At 33.9% G+C, this 23845-nt stretch overlaps 3 protein-coding genes across 3 annotated transcripts; 1 reads left to right on the top strand and 2 right to left on the bottom strand.

Moving 5' to 3' along the window:
• Positions 1-80: 80 nt before the first annotated feature.
• LOC117124685 (sperm-associated antigen 6-like) lies at positions 81-20690 on the top strand. Its single transcript, XM_033271017.1, has 20 exons — positions 81-245; positions 2203-2298; positions 2997-3163; positions 3356-3539; positions 3705-3910; positions 4127-4453; positions 4855-5046; positions 5310-5572; positions 5758-5815; positions 13965-14133; positions 14572-14625; positions 15114-15175; positions 15425-15539; positions 15672-15871; positions 16208-16330; positions 17033-17164; positions 17658-17756; positions 18956-19126; positions 19537-19722; positions 20007-20690. Exons 1-20 carry the CDS (start codon positions 221-223, stop codon positions 20106-20108), a joined length of 2931 nt encoding a protein of 976 aa, XP_033126908.1. The 5' UTR covers positions 81-220; the 3' UTR covers positions 20109-20690.
• Positions 6457-11197, bottom strand: LOC117124672 (proteasome subunit beta type-3). Its single transcript, XM_033271003.1, has 6 exons — positions 11030-11197; positions 10386-10570; positions 9412-9519; positions 8000-8177; positions 7789-7883; positions 6457-7297 (listed from the first exon to the last, which is right to left on the bottom strand). The coding sequence occupies exons 1-6, from the start codon at positions 11030-11032 to the stop codon at positions 7249-7251; spliced, it is 618 nt and encodes a 205-aa protein (XP_033126894.1). The 5' UTR covers positions 11033-11197; the 3' UTR covers positions 6457-7248.
• Positions 20691-20867: 177 nt separating the features above from the next.
• On the bottom strand, positions 20868-23741 carry LOC117124674 (enkurin-like). The gene is made up of 3 exons (XM_033271005.1): positions 23586-23741; positions 22092-22467; positions 20868-21443 (listed from the first exon to the last, which is right to left on the bottom strand). The coding sequence occupies exons 1-3, from the start codon at positions 23648-23650 to the stop codon at positions 21126-21128; spliced, it is 759 nt and encodes a 252-aa protein (XP_033126896.1). The 5' UTR covers positions 23651-23741; the 3' UTR covers positions 20868-21125.
• Between the last annotated feature and the right edge of the window lie 104 nt (positions 23742-23845).

The following is a 23845-nucleotide window of genomic DNA, read 5'->3' on the forward strand; positions in this document are numbered from 1 at the left end:
AAAGGTCAAATGCTAAAGGTGAACAGATGATTTGCATTTACAGTACTTCCGAAGCGTTTTCCTTGGCAACAAAACAAAATCCTGCATGATAAACTTCATGGGGACGTGAACGCGAGTAGGCCTAGGGTAATCGTTGTGTAACTTCTAGAGTAATTATTACCCTCAACAGGTTTGAAAAGAGTTTTGTACGTATAGCGTAAGATTTATATTGTTCCTCAAGATGAGTTCTAGACAAATTTTACAAGGTAAGCTTGAATTAAGGGTTAATTAAAAGTGTTTTCTGTAGTGATAATTTTGTAGGCCCAGCCAACAACAACGGAGAAAATGCCAGCGGCGGCAGCAGACCTAGGCCTAGGCATAGATTATATAAATAGATACAGTAGATAGAAATCTTTCTTTATTTACCCTAGGGTACCAGGGTAGGGACGGGTGCATGCCTGCCTATGCCTAGGTCACACGTGCTATACCTTGGCTAGGCTAGACATCCAGGCCTGTTGCCCTACTTTTTGGAAGTTTTGATGAATTTGAACAATTATTATCATTATTGAGTGGTTCAAGAGGAGGGGGTGTAACGAAGAAGATATGAAGCAGTGAATGAATGTATTTTAATTTTATTTTAATTAATTAAAACTTGTTAATGAATGTTATTTACATAGAAATAGGGCCTATAAAGTACTAGACATATAGGCCTAATATAACTTGTTAGCATTCTTTTATCTTTTTAACTTTCATATTTATGAATAAAAATGTTATATTTACTTGAATTGGTTTTTTGGTTTCTGGACAAAACGGCAATAAACCAAAATGGCAACACTTTTTGACCAGAACGGCAATGGGCCAAAAGGGCAATATTAGTTAAAATTGAAAGACCAAAACGGCAATAGGCCTAAATTATCATACATAGGAGTAAAAAGCACAAAAGAATAACGACAGCGACAACAACAACAATAACAATAAGAAGAATGATAATACTGTAATAGTAGCTTAATAATAGTAATAATAACAATAGTAATAATAGTAATAATAATAGTAATAATTAATAATAATACTTAATAATAATAATTAAAACAACAATAATAATAACAATATTAATAAATAAATAAATAACACTTTAAAATATAGACAAAATGAAGCATCTAAAATAAACTTCATAGATGTGTAAGAAAAAAAAAATCTGAGAAAACATTAAAAAATTAAAACCAGCAAAAAGAGCTGATTGCAATATTCGTTTTGCCTAGCGGGACAATTTTAAAATGATTCAGAAAATTATAAACCGTGGCCCGCGCCCGGTGGCGCTTGCTAGTCATAGCATTATTTTGCTCCTTTGGCATATTGCTGTTTTAATTGGTACTGCCATTGCCGTTTTAGTCTGTTGCCGTTTTGGTACTTATCATTGCCGTTTTTGTTCATTTTCGGTTTGGTTATTGCCGTTTTGGTGGTCATTGCCATTTTGGTTTATTGCCGTTTTGACCTGCTACCGGTTTTTTACCCTGTATATCGTCAGTGTGTTGGCTTTAAAAAAAATGTGTAAACACAATTTCTTCAAAAGCATTTGGTTAATTTGTGTTTTTGATAGGAAAGCAATCTGGTAGCTGGGATTAATCTACTATTACTAATTTGTAATGCCTTCATCATTTTATTCATTATCATTTAGAACTTTATATTATTATTAATTATAATCCTTTAGAGTTTATTTATTCATCATCATCATAATAATTTCATTCAAATGTAAGGTTTTTGAAGTGGCGTTTTACTCGAGGGAGGTAGTTTTTTGTGGGGTTTTTGTGTAAAATGGATGCGTATATAATCAAATAAATGCCCCTTAATTTCACTGTAAATATGGAACTACAACACATAATTACCGTAAAAATGTGTTATTGCGTAATCATAAAGACTTATCGATCCCAACCAGGTTAGAATAAATGTAATTCTACTTCAGTAGAACATTAATAGAATGTGTTGAGAATGATGTTGCTTCCATTAGATTTGTTTACAGTCACTTCGTGCGAGGGGCACGTTTATTCATGGAAAAAATACACACTCCTCTGGTGTTTATTTGAGGGAAGGAATTTATTCCAAATGGGGCTCTAGAGGGATTGTTTATTCAAGTGGGGAATTTTATAGCAAGGTGTTTATTCAAATAAATATGGTATGTATTATTACATCATCATAATTAAAATGTCTTTCATTTTAATTTTCTAGTGTTTGAGCAGTATCAGAAATCAAGAACAACGTTTGTTCAGACTGTGGCTGAGCTTGCATCACGACCACAAAATATAGAAACATTACAAAATGCAGGTACTGTACCGTTCCGCTTGTGATAATTTCTTGTTTAATATTGTTAGTTCTTTCATTTTTTTTAGATTAGGCCTAGGCATTATTTTCACCATATTCAGTTTATAAAATGAAGCCATTATTTGATTATCTTGTCATTTGATAAAAATATGAATTTTTCAGGAAAATTGGAGAAATCAAAGTGAAATGATAAAAAACAAATTGAATAATTTTTAGAGATCAATGTATTTATTTTTCTAGTCCTGAGGAGTGGAGGTGTTATTTTTGCCTAGTTGTAGTCATTTTACCAAACATATGTAAATTGTAAACTCCCTAAGATTTTTTTTTTCTTTTGCGTTTAAGTATTAAGATAGTATTACATACTCTGTGTATCGAAGTACACGCCATTGTTTCGGGATTCAATATTAAAACATTGATTGTGTCATCATCAGGAATGAGTATTAAGGTGGTGCTCACCTTCAATTTCAGATTTCTAAATTAAAACTCTTGCAAATACCAATATTTCTTTTTTCACTACCAAAAAAAATTCATTGTTTAATCACACAGTCACAAATCAATTTATTCGATCTTACAAATTATTATTAAATTACAATTAAGTATAAAAAGATCATTGAAATTTTTATTTTTTAATTTTGAAAGCTGACTTGATAATGTCTAAACAGAGTAGAATTTTAAATGTTGTCGACTTTTGAATTTTACAGGTGTTATGTCATTACTGCGTCCACTACTGTTGGATGTTGTACCCACCATCCAACAAACAGCAGCACTTGCATTAGGAAGGCTAGCCAACTACAACGATGATCTAGCTGAAGCCGTAGTGAAAGGAGACATCCTACCTCAGCTTGTCTACTCATTGGCAGAACAAAACGTAGGTGGCATTATCTTAAAATATTTTATAGTTAGGAAAATTAAGTTTTCTTAAATAAGGCATCTTGGGGGTGGGGGGGGGGCCTTTAAAATATCATAAATTTTCTCAATACTGGATGGTATATAATGAACTTGCTGTCTTGGTAACCAGTATATTTACCTAACAGTTGATTTCTTTATTTCCTTCCAACAGAGATTTTATAAGAAAGCTGCAGCATTTGTGCTGAGAGCCGTTGCAAAGCACTCACCTCAGCTAGGGCAGGCAGTAGTGGACTGTGGTGCCTTAGATGCCCTGGTTATATGCCTGGAGGAGTTTGATCCTGGTGTCAAGGAAGCAGCCTCTTGGGCATTGGGCTACATTGCCAGGCACAATGCAGGTAGACATCATGCTTAAAGATCAGAACATTGACTAATTAAATGATTTTTTAATTAAACTTCATAATTAGTATACTTGGTTAAAATATAATTCAGTATAGACTCCTACTATTAGCTATGTATTCAAAGTGTTTGATAGATACTAATTTACGGTTTCTATTTTCTAGAACTTGCACAATCTGTTGTGGATGCTGGTGCTGTACCTCTCCTTGTACTTTGTATCCAGGAACCAGAGCTGTCTCTGAAGCGTATTGCAGCATCAGCTCTCAGTGACATATGCAAGCACTCACCTGAACTTGCTCAGACAGTGGTGGATGCAGGTGCCATTGCACATCTTGCGCAGATGATACTCAACCCTGATGCCAAGCTCAAGGTACACATTAGATAGCAAAGAAACTATTATTTTTCTAAATAATACTTACCATACAGTTTACAAACAGAAGGTCATGGCGTGTCTTAATGTGATTAGATATTTTGTGGATAATCATAATATAATATTTTACAATTAGATAATTCAATGGATGGCAGTTAATTTTAGAATGTATTTTTATATTAATAATAATTACATTTGTGTTTCATTCCCTTCCAGCGCCAAGTCTTCTCAGCTCTTAGCCAGATCTCTAAACATTCGGTCGATCTAGCAGAGATGGTTGTTGAAGCCGAGATCTTTCCAGCTGTCCTCACTTGTCTTAAGGACCAGGATGAATATGTGCGCAAGAATGTTGCAACGTTGATCCGTGAGATTGCCAAACACACACCTGAGCTTTCGCAGTTGATCGTAAATGCAGGTGGCGTTGCTGCAGTTGTGGACTATATTGGTGATTGTAAAGGAAATGTTCGTTTACCGGGAGTTATGATGTTGGGCTATGTCGCAGCACATTCTGAAAATCTTGCAATGGCTGTAATAGTTTCAAAGGTAGTTATTAGTTCATTACAATTAAAGACCCCTTCTATTAAATAGCACTTTTCTGTGGTCCCATACCATAAAACCTCGAATTGAAGCCCTTTTGTTTTCTGAGATTCCTGCACAGTGTATGTACTGTACTATCTTGAAAAGAAGCCTATGCTATTTTGAAAAGAAGCTCGAGGTTTTACGGTATTAACAAATGTCTTTTATCTTTATTAATCTAATTAGAGACCAAAGCTACCATGAAACCCCGGTCCCAATAGTAGCCTTTAATTGAAGAGAAACCTGTATTGATAGTAAAATTGTAGTAGTGGATTACTGTACATGACTTGATTTTTTTTGCATATACTGTATTAATTTTCACTACTAATGTAACTTATTTCTCCAAAATACTTTACTTGCTATTTTAGGGTGTAACCCAGCTTGCAATTACTCTAGCTGAAGAGCCTGAAGACCATATTCAAGCGGCAGCTGCCTGGGCCTTGGGCCAGATTGGTAGGCACACTCCAGAACATGCTAAAGCTGTTGCAGTTGCTAATGTTCTTCCTAGGCTGCTCCAGTGCTACCTCCGCCACGATGCTTCAGAAGACCTTCAAACCAAGGTAGGACATTTTCCCCAACATGGCTTTTTTCTTTTCTGATTAGTTTTAATGTTTATATTCAGTATTTATTATAAAAATCCCCAGTGACCATTAGAAAATATTTTGTTTCTGTCAGATTATTCATCGTAAAGTAGTAGCACTACATATTTTTGTAGTTAAGCCTACCTACATTTTATTTTTCTGCACCTGTTGAAAATATCTTGAGCTCTCTTAGATAAATACTGTAATTAATATAGTATGTGTTTATTGTGTTTAATTTATAGGCTAAGAAAGCCCTGAAGAACATCCTCCAAAAATGCGTTCATCTTCCTGCTCTTGAACCACTTCTCCACGATGCCCCACCAAACATCCTCAAACATGTGGTGGGGCAATTTAGCAAGGTTCTTCCACATGACACCAAAGCACGACGTCTATTTGTCACCAGCGGGGGTCTGAAGAAGGTCCAGGAGATCAAGGCAGAACCAGGAAGCGCCCTCGCAGAATATATTAACACCATCAATAATTGCTACCCAGAGGAGATTGTCAGGTACTATACGTGGTTCTTCTTATTGCAAAATTTCTGAGCACTTTCTATATTTTTAGAAGTGCTATCAATATAACATATTGTATATAATTGATTATTTATTATACTGTATAAATAATTTCTGTATTCTTTACATTTTCATTGGTAAATAATTTTTTTTGAAGAATTCTCATTTCTTTGATCCTCAGATACTACTCACCAGGCTATTCAGACCAGCTTCTAGATCGAGTCGAACATTACCAACCTGTGGCTTAAAACTACCATCCAGCAACACTTTCCACCACATTGCAGTCATTTGTGTACAAATAATAAATTTGTAAAATATTTAGTTTTCTGTATGAACATACAACTTCACTTATTAATGTGAAATAAATGTAATGATCTTATAGCAATGTGTAAATATATCATTTTTAACTAGTTGTACTGTACTATACTTTTAAGGGATCAATATATAAGGGGAGAGAATGTAAATTGATGATGGTAAACCCAATGATGTACCATAATTTTCGTTTTCACAATATATTATACCTTAGTCTACTCATTGTCCTGTATGGACCAGAAATTTATACGATGTACAGTATAATGAATAATACAACAATAAGCCAGTGCGCAATGAGTGGCCAAAGCATGTCAACAAATGGTGACGGGCTTATGTTGCTGTCACTTGCATGTTATACTGTTCAGTGTTGATCTTTATAATAGGTGAATATTTCAACCATTCCAAACTATAACCTATGTATTACTGCAGTTTACAGAAGCAGATCCAGCGTTGTCAGAAAGGGGGGTGATCGAGATAACACTACCTTATGTGGTCCGAGTGCATACCCAGCGAAATCTTTGCGTTGTAAACCCCTGAAAATAACCTCCTAGGTGTTTTGAGCGATCAATTTTTTCTTTTTTTTTAACCTTTTAAAAGGGGGCCTGGTGCATCAATGTTACCTATATTTCATTAACAACAATCTAATTAGCTGTACAGTATATTTAATAATGTTTTTGTTAAGATTTAAAATACATGTATTTATTTTCATTTCTTGATTAAACAACCTTAAATAAAAATTAAAAATTTACAATGAATGCAACATTGTTTGTGTGTTCTGAGTCTGTGCACATGTTATCTAAACACTATGCGAAAATTCAAAAGAGGAACACTATAACAGTCTCTTTTTATAAAGTTTTAATTTCTATAAATATCCACACATATTACATACAATTGGATAGTGCTTTGCAATTGACCAAAACACTCAATAAGAAAAAATATTCATTAATAATTGTATAGACCTGGAATACACTGTAGTAAACTTGATTGTTGTAAGGTTGAAAATAACAGGTTACAATCAATCATAAACAAAAATAAAATGATGATGTTGCAATTATACTCTTAATTTTGAATTTCCGAGTCTCAAACTGTGTTCCTGTCTTGTTTTCACCATGAACAGCATTAATACTGTACAGTATATCTTATTTGCTTTCATGTTAATAACAATGTTGACTTCTTTGACCTATCAAGTTAATGTACTACATACAGTACTTCTAAAACAGACTGCCTTCTAAAGCCAATGTGAAGTAGAATTGACGATTAACAATATCCACTGAAAAACAGCAACATGTCAAACAAGATTCCAAGAGTTCTAATAGAGTAGACAACTTCTGCACGGTAGTAGTGGTGAAATTTCATGAGCTTAATCCATCCTTCCCTTCAATGTCCTTGTGGTCACTTTGTCCTTTTCTCTGCAAAGACAATAATACATAGAATCACATTTATGTAAAGTATACACTGGTATCTCTTGGTTTTTATTTATTACCTTGTGGGTTTTTTTTCCCCAATTTATTTTTTTTCAACTCTTTAACTTGCATTTTCCACATTGTTGTCCATTGTTCCTTCCAAGTTGGGACAGATAAACCCAATTAAAGCTACGCCCATATCAAGTCCGGATCCGGTCTGGAGCCCGGACAAAAAATCCAGATCCGGAGTCCGGATTGAAATCGTACGAATTTGATATGAACGGTCCTATTCTTTACCACTGAACCCATTTTCACGATTTTCTTTCCGGGCTCCGGACCGGATTCCAGGCTTATGTGAATGTAGCTTTATACCAGTGTTTACACTTTTGTACTAGAAAACATGTAATCAGTCCCTTTTCTTTCAAGCCAATCAAAAATTGATGTAAATAATAATAATAATAATTGATGTGAATTTGATGGAATAATTAATAACTTACATGATATGTACAACGGCTCCCCAACCAGACACTGCATCTCTATCAACCGCATTTAGCAAAGCTTGAGAAATAGTTTCAAATAAATCATCAGGTTCCTATAAAAAGAAATTATTTTACTATAATATATAATTAAAATAGAGGTATGACATTGTATGACTTTTATATTGGATGTATATACAAGATTAGGCAAGTAATAATAAAATATACTTACAAGATCAGGTACCCACAGAGATTCACACATGCCATATAATTGTTCTGAGCAAGTACCAGATACTACAAAATCCTCAGTGAACATTGGACATCCAATTAAATCCAGATTACAGATAAAAGGTTCAGATGTAGTGGGATGAAGTCCTGCAATAACTGGCTCAATAAAATAAGGTCCAAACCTGTGAAAATGAATAAAGGAAATGAGTTGTATTACTTATAAAATATGATATGAAAAAACTAAATATGACAATACAGATGTGACCGGCTCTGCATGAATAATTCTTTAAAACAGTGTGTATATTTGATGGAAATTGGTTGAATATTAGTGAAGTATGAATATTTATTTCACTAAATATCAGCTATGCAAGTTCTGCGAAAACATCTTGCAAAGGCTCCAAAATCAAGTTTACTATTAATATTATATATACTTTTCAGTTAGATTTAGTGATTGATATTTTGCAGAAATATTCTACAATATCATTTCTTTTATAAAATGCAAAAAGTCACAAATTTTAATTTCGCACAAGCACCCAAAATGTTTGAGAATCAGAATTTTGAACATTTTAAGTTTTTTTGCATTTTATGAAAGAAATGATATTGTAGAATATTTCTGCAAAATATCAATCACTAAATCTAACTGAAAATTATATATAATATTAATAGTAAACTATATTTTGGAGGCTTTGGAAGATGTTTTCTCAGAACTTACATAGCTGATATTTAGTGAATTAAATATTCATACTTCGCTAATATTCAACCAGTTTCCATCAAATATACACACTGTTTGGCGGGTTTTTCCAGAACCAGTTACAAACATCACAATATGAAGTTGTAGCTTGGTAGTTTATAAGTTACTTGGTTTCCAATCAAAAAGTTAAATCCAGTCAAAACCAGACTAACCCAGCACTAAAGCCCAAATGCCAGAGGCCAACTGAATGTGCCACTGTCAGCTTCACTTACAATTCAGTATCAAAGTATAATTGTAAACTCTGTCACTGCTATGTTTTATGAATTGGACAAATACAGTTCAACCTACCTAAGCTGACTTTGCCAAACTTAAATAATTTCTAAAATCGATCTTATTTTAACACAAAAGTTACTGACATAAGGGATCAACGTTTCGTGTCTATCATGGACGATCTTATTTTACATGCAAAATTGTTGTGTTTTCCATTAATTAACGATCTGCAAGTCAAATTTTATCTAAGTCAAACAATTTTTCAATGCCAATTTGGGATTTGACCTAGGCAAGTTCAACTGTACATTTAAATTGCCATACAGTATATGGATGTGGTATGACATCATAATGCCCACATATGAGCAAACTGTTTGTTGCCACATACAGTAGAACTGACAGTGTGGACAGAGGTTTGCCTTTAAATTGAGTAAAGGAATAGTGAACAGAGTAATTACCTTCTTTCATATAAAAGATTTGACACCATGCTCATAAAGGTCTTGGGCTTAATTTCCCGGTTCTCTCGTAGTTGATACATGTTTAACCGAAATTTCAACCTATTTGCTCTGGAAAAAAAATGTATATAGTTGACTTTGTGTTAGTATAATGTGTTTAAAATAACAATTACAGAAATTCAACACTAATGATTGGTATTCTAAATGAAAATATAAGCTATTAAAAAAACTAACAGATGAGGTGGGGAGAGAAAAGCTGAGGCTTGACCTGCCCCACAGAGAGGGGCTTAAAGGCAGGCTCAGGTCGACACGGAACTGAAAGGAACTCAACTCAACTCAACTCAACTCAACACAACTCAACTCGTCGACATGAGCGCTCCGCGCAACTGAAAGGAACTGAACGCAACTGAAAGGAACTGAACTCATGTCGACTTTGAGCAACTGAAAGGAACTGAACGGAACTGAACGGAACTGAAATCTCTCGTAGTTGATACATGTTTAACCGAAATTTCAACCTATTTGCTCTGGAAAAAAAATGTATATAGTTGACTTTGTGTTAGTATAATGTGTTTAAAATAACAATTACAGAAATTCAACACTAATGATTGGTATTCTAAATGAAAATATAAGCTATTAAAAAAACTAACAGATGAGGTGGGGAGGGAAAGCTGAGGCTTGACCTGCCCCACAGAGAGGGGCTTAATCCCCTGCTTTTGCCATGTCAAGGAACAACGTACAAGTGAAACGCGTTTGTCTCATTCTTGTGCTTTGTTTAATGGTCAATACAATAATCAAGCTCAAAAATAATAATTAATACAATAATACAAATACATATTATTCAATGTAAAATTCAACTGAGTTTCTGTATTATAACATAGCACATACTACTATATATATATTTGTCCCTTTTCTTCACTTCATTACTTAATAAATACAGTTAGAATGTTTTAACAATAATTGTATGAACTTATTCTTACACAGTCTGTACATCTGTTGCTAATCCTGCTAGTCCAATGTAAAGTTTAGGCCCCATCTCAAACACCTTTTGAAAGTCTGTTGAAACTGTTTGTGCCTGGATACCAAACCTCCTGTCAGCTGCTATGGCCACACAATCTTTACCCCTCATCGCCACTATGGCAGCTCCATTGTAGGACATAATACTCTTAAAAAGAAAATACCAACAAAAAATGATAAAATAATCAGTCAATGCTTGACTGCAGCAGCAGCTCGTTGTACTAGCGAGCACAGAAACGCTGTATTTATAAAGGTATTTTTTGTTGAAAAAGGTACTTTGTAAGTAAAGTAGTTGAATCATGTAATCATGTTTCATTTAATTTAAACTTTGAGTTGAGGCGAAAAAATTAAGAATTAAAATTTAGGTGCGAAAGTTCGTTAGCGCCCATTTGGTGACTGTGGGAAGAACACGGAGGTAAAAAATTAAGAATTAAAAGGTAAGTGCGAAAGTAGTAGTAGACTACACCCTAGGATAGAGAAGCTTAGGCCTAAGATTTAGGCTACAGCCTAGGCCTAGACCTGGGCCTACCACCGGCAAGTCTGATTGCTATCGCTAGACTAGCTATGGTAATGGAATATTAATTCAAATATTGCATTTTAAACTTACCATCTTGGAAATATCTTAGGCTTCAACTTCGTAGAAAAACAAGCAGTTTCACTGCGTCCAGTAGCCTCAATTCGAAATGAAAATATCAAGAGATTGCATTAGATTATAACCAGACTTCTGCCGAAACCTGGGACTGCTCAAAATTGTTTAATCATGGAATTTAATTATAGAGGGCAGTACACATGAAAACAACCACATCAGACTCACGTGTGTGCATGAGGAAGTATCTATATCAGAATAGGAGCAAGCAAGCAAGAAAGAGGTACCAGTAGTTCGTAGCTTAAGTGGGCCATGGATATTTTGAAGGTAAAGCTTTTTCTTAATTTTTCCATGCTAATGTACTTAAATTGTGTATAGATAACCAGTGAGGTGCTATATAGGACCTAGGAATAGGCCCTAACTCTAGGTACTAGTAGACCCCTAATACAGCTGTAGATAGGCGGCTTATTGTCTAATGCTCCCTCATTCATCTCTGTGATGGCAGAATTGTGTCAACTCGGCCCCAGTCAACTCTGCCCCAAGTCAACTCCGCCCTAGGTCAACTCGGCCCCAATTAGTCAACTCGGCCCCAAGTACAGTACTCGACTCGGCCCCAATTTACTGTGTATTTTTATAGTAATAAATAATATTGATTTCAATGCAAAGTGAACTAGTATGCCAAAATAAAGTGTTTTAAATTGTTGTTTTTGTTATTTCTTTTTCATTTACACCCACATAACAATAATAAAACTGCATTAATAAAAATAATATCAAAATAATATTAATAATAACAATAAAAAAGGTCATATAATATAACTGATGATAATAAGAATATGATGAAAATAATGACATAATAATAAGAATACTTAATGAGTTATAGGAATAATAAAAAATGCATTAATAAAAATAATATTAAAATAATATTAATAATAACAATATGAAAAGGTCACATAATAAAACTGATGATAACAACGATATGATGAAAATAAAGACATAATAATGACAATACTTAATAAGTTAAACATACATTTATATGTGTATATATATTTAAATATATATAGGCGTATATGTATATAAATCACGATAATAGATAACATCGAAACCGTCTTTATGTATAAGAAGCAATAAGAAACGAATGCCATATGTGTTGCCTTTAGAAATGCATTATTGGAGAAAACAAATAATTTGACTTATCCATAAATTATTTCACCCATTATATATTTGGTTTATTATATTATAAATTATATTATATTATTGTGTTGTTTTTTATGACTTATTTTGCCTGATCTCGTTTCATATTATCTTGGTTTTTATTATTTTTTTTATCATATGTTCTATATCTTACAGTATCACTCTCTGATTGGCTAGTTCATCATTATCAACTACGCCCTTAATAGCTTTCCTATCCACGCTACCCTATATATCTTTTGTTTTATTACGAGCCTACTTTTCTTATGTCACTCAACTTACGTCTGCATTATATTTATTTATACTCATTTTATATCTATTTTATATCTGTACGTATACCTGATGAAGGGCGATGTGCGAAAACGTTTGTGTACTCTATAAACTACTTTTGGCAATACACCTTTTAAGAGTATGTATATATATATATACATATAAATATATACGTAAGCCTTTGGAACTATGAGACTAAACACACAATAACACAGGAGCATGGAAAACATTATTTATTAAGCAAAACTTTATTGAAAAACTTTTAAAAATTAACAGTTAATTACATTAAAAATCACCTCAAATCACATTATTTTGCGAGTTAGCCCCCCTCACCTAATCACCGATCCCCATTTTCTTACCTTCCCACCACATCAGCTCCCTTCCATTTCAAGACCCCTACGCCACTGATGCTAGGACCTGCTAGTAGGAAAATTTGCAAGCCTACTACTATACAGGATCAAATAATTCCTATTCCTCTATTTTAACATATTTCAATTCAAATAATAATAATTCAAAGTTTCTTCTATACTGGTTATATGCATGCAAATTTATTTAAACTTTTATAGAATCATTGAGATTAGACAGGCCTATAGATAGAATACCCAATCGGCAGTGAAGGTCCTGATTTGCGAGAAGAAGAGCATGCGCAAATACTCTTGGAAGCACTGCTTCCATTCCAGTTTTAAATTGGCTATTCTGACGCCACCACATGGTTGTCACAATAGCAAATTTAAGTGTTGTAGGGTATGCTCTGACTTCCATTGACTCACTGAATACGTGATTGGTTTATAAAAACCAGCCTTCGGAAATTCTCAGCAGCTGAGAGTACGATGTGATAGGCCCGAATGTGACTTATCCTAGATACCAAAGTAGGCCAAACATTGAAAAACTTTGCTTTTCCAATAAACTACAGCAATCCACTCGAAAAATTAAGGTTTACAAATAAGATTGAATGCTAAGAAATGCTAAATCAAATGCAGAAATTGTAATACTATATTTTCTTATTTGTTTTAGCCAGGGTATGCACTGCATACCTTGCTTGCCTTGACGGTCCACCACTGTTTGTATTTCAGCCCTCCAGCTGAAACAAAGGCGAGGTAGTGATCGAAATTGAACCGGAGACCTAGATATCTCCACTGTTCAGCGCACACACAGTGGCTACCACCAAATTAGTCGACTGAGCTAAGCTGCTCTCTAATATATGACTACAGTAGTAAACTGGTCAAGAAAGGTGTTCGGCCGAGTATGGGCCTGATGTGGAACTAAATCCATATTCCAATGAAAACTTAATGTTTTTTTGAGTAATTATAACCCACTCAGAGGAACTAATTTGCCACCATGGGGAGGGGGAGGGTTGTGCGTCTCTCCCCTCCCATCCCAGCCTACCCCTATGTGTATTAGTAACACTCATTTATGTTATGATACCAAAATACTCATTTTGTTACAATGCCTGTTGTAACTTGGACTGTTCTTTTTATTCATTCTTCTGTTCCTTTAGGCACAGTTGATTTTCATGATGGTATTAATGAATAACGTGATTAGCACATATGGTTGGCGGCTACTCTACCAGAATCATCCCAAAGTCAGTTTGAAGCCTAGACCACATTTAGATCCAGGCAAGCCTTTAATTTTGACACCATATATTGAGTCTGGTAATGTTGATGAAGGTAAGTAGGCCAACAGTATACAGTACAATTTAATTACAGTAATTTAGTTTATTTGGTACAATGTTTTATAAAGTAGTGTATTATTCATATTAATATTAATATAACAACAAATTTAGGCATACATGGATTTTATTGAAACAGTTCTGTAAAAAACAGTAAGGGCATCATCCTCAGTGAATTTAAATTTTCTACATTCTGCCATAAATTTACAATACAATACGGAACGATTCTTAGCTAAGATGAAGAGATTTAAGAGTTTATAGCAACCAGAAGGTAGTCAGCATAGCACCATTACTTGACATTTCTACTTTGCAGGTTAACTGATCTCGTTTAACTTGTTGATTGATAGTGTCCCTGAATATAAAATTTGTAACATTGTAATGTATGTCATGTGTAATACTGTACAATAAAGTCATGGACCATACCATTCTATTACAGGGAGAAAATTAAGTTTGGTTAGTCAACTCAACACAACAACTAAAAGCTATGCAGGTAGGCCTATGATCGTTTTCTAAAAATATATATCAGGTAGCTTCAAATGGAATTTTAACTGTAAAATTAGTTACAAGTGTAATTCTTTAGATGTTCTATTATGATTATTATTGTTGTTATTATTATTTTCATCTTCGCCACTGCAGTCGTCACTACATGTATGAGTACCTGGTTGGAATCACAATATTGTAATCTAGTAATCTAGGATTTGTGATGAGTGTATTGAAGCTCAACAATGATAAAGTTACTTTTTAAATTAGATTAAGAACTTATCATCAGGTTATCATTAGATTTATTATTGTTATTATTATTATTATTATTATTATTATTATTTATAATTTATTATGGAGGACTGAATACCCACCTAAAACTTTTCTAGTTTGTGCGGTATTGAATTATGTTGTTGCTGTCAACTGTCCTCATCCTCCTTTTTCATTGTGCTATATATTGAGTAATAATAATGTGATATTTTTTATTTAATGTTGCAGGGTATTTCACTGTTGATAAACAATTTGGAAGCAACATGTTTTTCTGGTTCTTTCCTGCTATGGTAAGGGAAATTATGAAATCATTTATTATTTATCACCATCATTTACAGTAGCTCAACCTATGTAAATAATACATAAAAATATAAACTAGGTTTCCTCATACAGATTGATATTGCATTTATAAACAATATTAATAATGATAGTACTATAAAATAATGATAATATAAAAATTAATATACATAAAAATAATGGAAAAATATAAGGCAATAAGGCAACTTACAAAGTTTACCTGCCTTTCTTATTTGTTTCAGGTAAATTCAGAGACTGCTCCTATATTGCTATGGTTACAAGGTGGACCGGGAGGCTCATCTATGTTTGGGTTATTTTCTGAAAATGGACCGTTCTACCTCTCGAAAGACTTAAAATGTAATTGCATTTACTAGCCATGCAAACATTCAAAAGATACTTAGATATTGATATAATGTTTCAAAGTAGTCAAATAATGAGTTATAATAAATGTTAAAACATGCTATGTTTTTTTGTTTTTTTTAAATTTAGTGCATCCAAGAGAATGGAGTTGGACAAAGAAGTTTTCAATGATCTATATAGACAATCCTGTTGGAACGGGATTTAGCTTCACTAATGGTGGATTTGCTCAGAATGAAACAGCAGTTGGATGGAAACTATACAGTGCCCTCACACAGTTTTTCCAACTATTCCCTATGTACCAGAAGAATGAATTTTACTTAACTGGTGAGGTGTGTATGAAAACCAGAGGCATATTTAGGGGCTACGCGGGGGAGCATCTCCCCTCCCCCAAAAGTGGCTCACATCTCCCCATTCACCCCAAATAAAAGTGTTTGAAGCAAAAAAATGTGTATCTAGTACTTAAAATCACCTATTAACACCCTATTTTGAAAGATAGCGCCCTTCACTTAATTATTGACCCCCACCATTTCACCTTTGCATCCCATCATGCCCCCTCCCATTTCATAACTCCTAGATACACCACTAATGAAAACTTGATATTGGCTCATATATGTGTGTGATATGACATTTTTTAACAACATGTTTAAATGTAATTCATTCTACAGTCCTATGCTGGCAAGTACATCCCTGCTGTTGGATTTCGCATTCATCAAGAAAACCCAACAGCTTCTACCAAAATCAACTTTAAAGGCGTTGCTATCGGTGATGGTCTGTGTGACCCAGAATCGGTAATGCGAAACTTTTCGAACTTTTTTTTTTTGCAGTTGATAAAACCTTTGCTAGAACTGTTATTGTCAAATGTTGAAAGTCACCTGTGTGATTATAGGCCTTTATATTTTTTTTTCACCATCAGAAAAACTGGAAATTGTGACAAAACAAGTTTTTCTAAATTTAGTTACTAAATAGTGGACCTTTCCGTTAAGCACCGCCCCTTGGATATTGTTGCTAAGGTCCCAAAAAACAACAGTGTAAAAACATAGGCAAACACATCTGTTTGTGGGGCAACAAGTGTGTTTGTTAGATCAGTGGTGGTGCCATACAGGCGTGGACCCCCCTGTTGTCGTCGGATCAAAAATGAAAAAAAATAATAATTCGCCTATGTAAATATCGTTATTTTGACTACCAATCCCTAATATTGTAGTCTAAAAGCATATTTTGCACCGTATTAAGCCATAAAAACTCTCCTTGTGAACCATACGAGGGAGTTTTTTATTCTGGGCCATCGACCAAGGCCTCGTCGGTCTCTTGGCTCGGACCCTTGTCGGCAAATTTGTGATGCCACCACTGTGTGAGATGTGCATATTCCTGGCCCTGTTCCGATTGGCCAGTTGTTAAATTTAATTGACACTTTGATAAGGTCCATTCCCTTGTGCCTCTGTTTTTAAAATCGTGGGTAAGTATTGTAAATTACAATTTGATTTCATTTCCAGATGTTTCCTGCTTATGGTGATTTTCTCTATCAAATTGGGGTAATGGATTTCAATGAAAAAAGTTATGTAGATACACAGGTTAACATTGTGGTACAACTCATTCAGCAGAAACAGTTTCTGAAAGCTAATGAGGTATTACATTTTAATTTTAAATTTAGCTCATGGCAATTGAATTATTACACTATTTAAATTTGAATTCATGATTATTCTGAATATTTAAATTTTGTACAGTAATTCCTGAAATTCAGTTCTATTATGCTATGTATCCTAATAGCCAATAAGGTAATATGATGTCAATTTTAGAATGTATGCTCAAAGAATTATATATATATAAAAATAATCATCCTGCCCCTATACAGTAAGTAACATTTCCTAAATAGGCTTGAACATCGGTAAAGTTATGCTTAGGCCTTTAGAATGTAATCTACAAGTTTTTTTTTATCAATTTTGAATCTTAATATTTCACTTTTTGTTTATTACTGTTTTACTGGGACCCCAATTAATTAACTAATTCCCAGTTGAGGATTAATTAGGTTCATCCTTAATCCATTTATTTTTTTTTCTTGTTGTTACCACCTTGGTTTGAATTTGTGTTCCTTTCATGAATTATCATCTCTGTGTCAAGGTGCTGTCAAAGCTGATTGAAGGGGATTCTACTGGCCAACCATCTTTTTTCCAGAATGTTACGGGTCTTCAGAGCTACTATAATTACGTTGAGGACGGTGTAAGTAGAACATGCTCATATACATTAAAATTTCTGTTTCACAGCTTGATTTCCATGTTAATTTTGGGCCTGCAGTTATCATTCCTCTTTAGAGAAACATATTTACTGAGAATTTAGAGAAGTAATCTCTAAATCCTGGCAAACACTGCATTTGTGGAGAGTGGTAAGACAAATCCTTCGAGCAGTGGCATATCTAGAGGCTGTCTCTTATACACATCTAGATGTGTATAAGAGACAGAGGATAGTCACCTCAAAAATATGGTGATTTTAGGTGATTTTTAACTACTACTACTGATTTTTTGGGGGGGCGACTGGGGGCATGCCCTTAATACGCCACTGCCTTCGAGCTCTTGGCAATCGTCATTAAAGGCAATCTACTATGCGCACCTTGTGTTTTGTGCTGTATTGGGTGAAGATCATCAACTATTATGCTGGCAAATTCTCTTGTAATGCAAATTTTTGATTACTGTAGTCCTGTATGGACAAATTGTAGTAAAGCAAAATTTAAATATGCTCCAAATATTACTAAATAGATTAGGAAGAGTTTTGCTCTCTGCTGATATAATGACACCAATAAATGATTTATTAAAGCACTAAATTGGAGCACGCTAAATGAAAGATGGAGGGAATATCTACTAGTAGAAACTTTCAAATGTATAAATGGTCAAACACCATCATATTTATTATCAATGTTTGAATTAAATGATTCACTTCATCCCAAATACACCCGAAGTCAAAGTAGTAAAACATTAATAACACCAAATTGGAAAAACTTTCAAGGCAAAAGAACTTTAAAATTCAGAGCCTCAAACCAATAGAATAATTTACCTGCTCAAATTAGAAAAACTGCAAGTGAAAAAAATATTAATGATTTCAAAAATTCCATCTTTGTTGATTCAAATGTAATTTAGTTTTTACCTTTGTACATTTTTTATTTTTATTTAATTCCTTTGTTTACTTTACTTTAACTTTTATTTCTTTTTACTGTACTTTGTAACTGGACCATTTTGGAAAGCAGTACTACGTTACTGAAAATGCAATCCAGTAAAAAAAAGAATAAATAAATAAATAATTGTCAGTGCAGTGTGGGTTGGGCTTTAGAGATAATACAAGCCAGAAAAAGAGGAATTGTAAAATTTTGATGTTTAACAATAAATACAAACTTTGAACTGAATTTACATTTAACATTTTTTGCAAAGCCCCCAGGTTTTGGTGACTATGCAGCATACTTGAATCAGGTTGATGTCCGGAAAGCCATTCATGTCGGCAATGTTCCTTTTAGCGACGGCAATGAAGCAGCAGACAATCTAGCCGCAGACATCACTCAGTCTATCAAACCTTGGATGGAAATATTAGCTGACAACTATAAGGTAAGTACAGTAAGGGATTTCAGTCATCGGTGTATTTGGCCTCCATTTTATTTGGCCTCCCATAGTACACAATGAATTTGGCACTTTTCAGATCAAGATTCTGGACGGGTTCTTACAGATATATGCTTAGGGGTAAAATTCATGAGGTTCTGAAAACACCAGCTTTACTAAATGTGAATTTGAATTGGAATGCATGTAATTTTCACTATTTTACCACCTGTATATTAAAAAATTGTGATAGATTTCTTTAATTTTTTTTTCATTATAGTTTATTTAATGTGTGTGAATTGATTGTTTAAAAACATGTGTGTGATTGATGTTATGTCTGGTGGTATTTTAGCGATTATAATTGTTATTATTCAGCGACTGATTTTATACATTCATAGTATATTTTTATTCATCACACTTAGGTTTTGTTTTACAATGGGCAATTTGATGTCATCGTCGCTACTCCTCTTACAGAGCGCTTCATTCTCAGAGCTTTGACATGGAAAGGCTCAAAAGCTTTTCAAACAGTTAAAAAAATAGTTTGGAAAGTTCATAAGGATGATACAGACGTAGCTGGCTATGTGCGACAAGTTGATCATTTCATTCAGGTATTATTATTATTTCATCATTATTATTATTACTAGTGTTATTATATCAAGGGTATGAGGGGGTCTTTGTTTCCCACTAACAGACAAAATTCTTCTGAATATTTAAAAATCTGTATCTTATTAACGTTTCATCAAACACCCCTTTAGTTTTTAGAAAAACTGGTTGTACAACATACAGTATGAAAAATTTTATATTCTTTTATATTTTAAAATTAAGATGTTTTTAATATTGTACATGATGTGAAGATGTGTGCATGTCCTCACACATTAAATTTTTTTTACAGGTGGTGGTTAGAGGAGGTGGGCACATCTTACCGGCTGACCAACCAGAACGAACTTTCAACATGATTGACAGATTTGTATCAGGGATACCGTTTGACCAATAATTATTATAAAGCTCTGTCCAGACTATTAAGTATACTTGACAAAAACATGTGACATGCCTAAATATGGTCATGATGACATCACATCATGACTATAATGACTATATATAGGCACATCATGACTATATATGGGCATAAACATTTTTTGTCTCAGAATATTTGATAATCTGGACAAAGTGATTTTGTTTGAAAATAAACCTATAAAAAGCAGTCGGATACACTTAGACCCACCACTGAAATTTACATGGACAACTCAAGGCTGATGGAGGATTTGAAAACAGGTTGTGATATTTTATTTAATTTTAAAAAAAGGGGGAAAAAAAGGAAACAGAATAATATATATGGATAGTATCAGTTTAGAATCTATCAATCTTGCTATTCTAGAGGTTTCAAATGGGTTGGAGCCCTGTCCCACATTTTAGTTAGGGGATGGAAGTGTTGTGATTCAGTTTTTTTCATTGCCCAAATAATTATATTATAAACTGAAGTTGATCTTTATGTGGTTCGCAATATGATTATATTATAGAAATATATAATTATGTTAATTCAATTGTGTACAGGTGTACAGGTTCACATATTTTATAATTATTATCTTGTTACCAATAACTTGTATAATTTATGGTAGGAGCTTGTTGAATAAAGCCTAAAACACGGAGTTATGCATTTGTCTTTTTCCCTTAAGGACAAGTCATTACGACTGAGGTGTACTGTTTAAACTTACAATTCTGCATCAAACACATTAATAAAAATAGAAAATCACAATACATTTACTTATTTTATTTTAATACATTTATTTACATGCAACGAATATTGCAAAATATAAAATATACAGCCAACATGAATTTCTCATACAGTACATATTTACTTTATATTTTTCACTGAACATTCATCAAACTTTGGTTTGTTTGGAAAATGCTTTTTTCAGGGAAGCTACAACAACTTTTGTGGAACTATTGATGAAAGTATATACATTGTATTTGTTGAGTCAAAAACATTGTTTAATTCCAAATCTGATTTGTCTTAGTGAGAAATATAAATAACATTGTGTTTCTCCAGCAGTTCAATGTCTCTTTCTAGTTGTTTCATTTCTGCTTCAAGTCGTTCTTTCCTTGCCTTTTTTGGTGCAGTGTCGGTTACCATTGACAAGCCCTGGTACTGATGGTGGATTCCTTCCCAGTTTTTCTTTAGCCCGTCAATTATGCTTTGTCTCTCAGATTCTGAAAGGTTCTTCATGGCGCCTCTACGATAATGCTCCCTGATATAGTCATCATATTCCTCTTGGGCACGCCTTACTTCCTCGTTTCGCTTTGTAAGGTATTCAGGGACTTTACCAAAATTCTGGAGAAAAAAATAATATTAATGTTTAACTTTTTTCCCATTTTTTTGCATACTATATGTTATATATTATAAAAGCACATTTTAATCTAGTCAAGTCAAAAATGAAACATGATTCTTATTCTGGTTTGTCACTTTATTAACTAAAATAAAACACTTTATTATATATTTATGTGTTTCTTTTTTTATTTGGTTTGCTGGGAGTGAGCCCATGACTGAGATTGGAAAGCGTGTACTTTTTACACCCCAAAAGTTTTTTTGATACATATTTGAAGTTCAAAATGGAAATTACATACTTAGACTATTGTCAATGATTGATTAATTGGTGATATTAAAATATACATTTTCTTAGTTTGACAATCTGGGGCAGATTCAGGATTAGGCGGTAGGGGGTGCCTGAGAGTTCACATAACCTTAGCCCGAACATGTTTGGGGCTGAGGTGGGAACATTTTGACAATATGGACCGGAAATTGCACTCTCGTACTTCAAAAATCTTACCAGTACTATGTTCATAATGGTAAAAATAATATATCAACAAAGCGACACTTATTTTTCATAATACAATTTAGGGGGCTGCAATCGCACCATCTGCACCCCCCTTTCCCCCATGCATCCGTCCCAGACAATACAATTATTATCATCTTGCAAACCTTTTTTGATGTGTAGACAGGTACAAGGCCCGACGGTTCAAGTGGGTGTGTTGATCCGTGGACTGTGTCAGCAAAGTTTGCAGCTGGCTTCCTAGGAACTGACATAATGTTTTCAACTGCATTTGTTTTGACAAAATCCTTATTTGACTTCAGTCCCATCAATGGTTTCTCATTGGCTTTTGGTACTGGAGGCCGCTTTCTCTCATCATCTGCATATTTAAAGGGCTCTGAAGCTGGAAGTTTAGGTTCTCCAGAGCGCTTCTTTAAAAATTCTGATGTTTGATGTAAGTCTACCTTGGCTGGTCCCATTGTCCGATTTGGTGACTTGTTGGTCTTTTTTTCTTCTTTCACTTTGCTACGAAATTGTGATTGGTACCTGGCACAATAAAACAATAAAAAAAAAACCAAAACCATAAGTACACAAATTGATGACGTATCAATTGATGCCTATTCTTATGTAATATTGCCATATTCCAACAACAAGGAATAGATAATGATAATGTTAAAAAAAAACAAAAAACTGGACAACAATGTGACATTACATTGTTAATCATTGCAAAAAATCTCTGAACAATTTTTTTTTAATGTGCTTCTTTTTAAGATTATAAAAAATGAACAGTATAATTAAAAGGGTCAACTCTCAGTTAGAGTACATCAGATATAAAGGTACAAACATATGAAAACAAACTACCTATGCCGAGCCTAGGCCCTTGGCCTGGATTATCAAATATTCAATCAAGATCATGATCAGTGGCAGTGCCAATGGATGACAATGGGTTTCTGGACAAAAATGGCAATACACCAAAACGGTAATAAGTAAAAACAGCAAAGACCAAAACGGCAAAAAACCAAAACAACAATTTTTGATCAGAATGGCAATAGACCAAAACGGCAATAAGTAAAAACGGCAAGACCAAAACGATGTTAAACAATTTATGTCATAAAAGTAAAAACGCGAAAAAATAAACTAATAATAAAAATGAAAGTGTACTATGATTAAATACGGTAAAAATGAGGCTAAATCATATAACAGCAGCAATAATATCATTAATAATAATAATAATAATAATAGTAATACAAATTCAATATTAAAAAGATTGGCGGGGTGGGGGGAGTGGAAACGGTACCAAAACGGTACTTGTCACTGCCGCTTTGGTACTTACTTCGTCATTATTATTGCCGTTTTGGTTCATTACCGTTTTGGTTTATTGCCGTTTTGACCTGATACCTGACAATGCCCTTACCTGTGCAGTACTTTATTTTCTCAGACACATCATTTAATAAATAAGACTAATTAAGAGAGTAATGATAAGCTAGAGAGACTGGGACTATTTTTCTAGCCTATGCCTAGCTAAGGACATGACACAGCACTCCACTCCTCGCTCGAGTGCAGTGCTGGGTTCAGCAAAAAATGCGATGGGCAAGCCCTAGCCTAGCCTAGAAAAGGCCTAACTTAATTATTTTTGTAAAGAAATAATAATATCCACTACTTACATTGCTTTTTTAGGAGGCCTGATTTCCTCTTGAGGAATAAGGTTGTATATACTTTCTGTCATCATTATGAACGGGTATTTTTTTTTTATTTCGACTAACAGAAACAAGCAACTCTCCTTGCTTTGTGGGTACCAAACGACGTATGCCCCAGAAGTTGTTGTCACAGGATACGTGACGCACGTTTTACATAGCAACATGTTGTTGCTACAATAATAAGAAACGCCCTCTATCCCTGGCTAATATTGCCTTCTTTTTTTCCT

This window comes from Anneissia japonica, unplaced genomic scaffold (assembly GCF_011630105.1).
Source record: "Anneissia japonica isolate Jap-2015-1 unplaced genomic scaffold, ASM1163010v1 scaffold284709_len978187_cov192, whole genome shotgun sequence".
Taxonomy (NCBI): domain Eukaryota; kingdom Metazoa; phylum Echinodermata; class Crinoidea; order Comatulida; family Comatulidae; genus Anneissia; species Anneissia japonica.

Coding starts and splice junctions, on each gene's coding strand:
- LOC117124674 (XM_033271005.1), bottom strand. CDS start 23,650: ATGATGACAGAAAGTATATACAACCTTATTCCTCAAGAGGAAATCAGG. Junction 22,468..23,585: donor AGGCCTCCTAAAAAAGCAAT/GTAAGTAGTGGA, acceptor TTATTGTGCCAG/GTACCAATCACAATTTCGTA. Junction 21,444..22,091: donor CTGTCTACACATCAAAAAAG/GTTTGCAAGATG, acceptor TTTTTTCTCCAG/AATTTTGGTAAAGTCCCTGA.
- LOC117124672 (XM_033271003.1), bottom strand. Junction 8,178..9,411: donor AATCTTTTATATGAAAGAAG/GTAATTACTCTG, acceptor TCATTTTCACAG/GTTTGGACCTTATTTTATTG. Junction 7,884..7,999: donor CTCTGTGGGTACCTGATCTT/GTAAGTATATTT, acceptor TTCTTTTTATAG/GAACCTGATGATTTATTTGA.
- LOC117124685 (XM_033271017.1), top strand. CDS start 221: ATGAGTTCTAGACAAATTTTACAAG. Junction 5,816..13,964: donor GAGTCGAACATTACCAACCT/GTGGCTTAAAAC, acceptor CTGTTCCTTTAG/GCACAGTTGATTTTCATGAT. Junction 19,723..20,006: donor AAGTTGATCATTTCATTCAG/GTATTATTATTA, acceptor TTTTTTTTACAG/GTGGTGGTTAGAGGAGGTGG.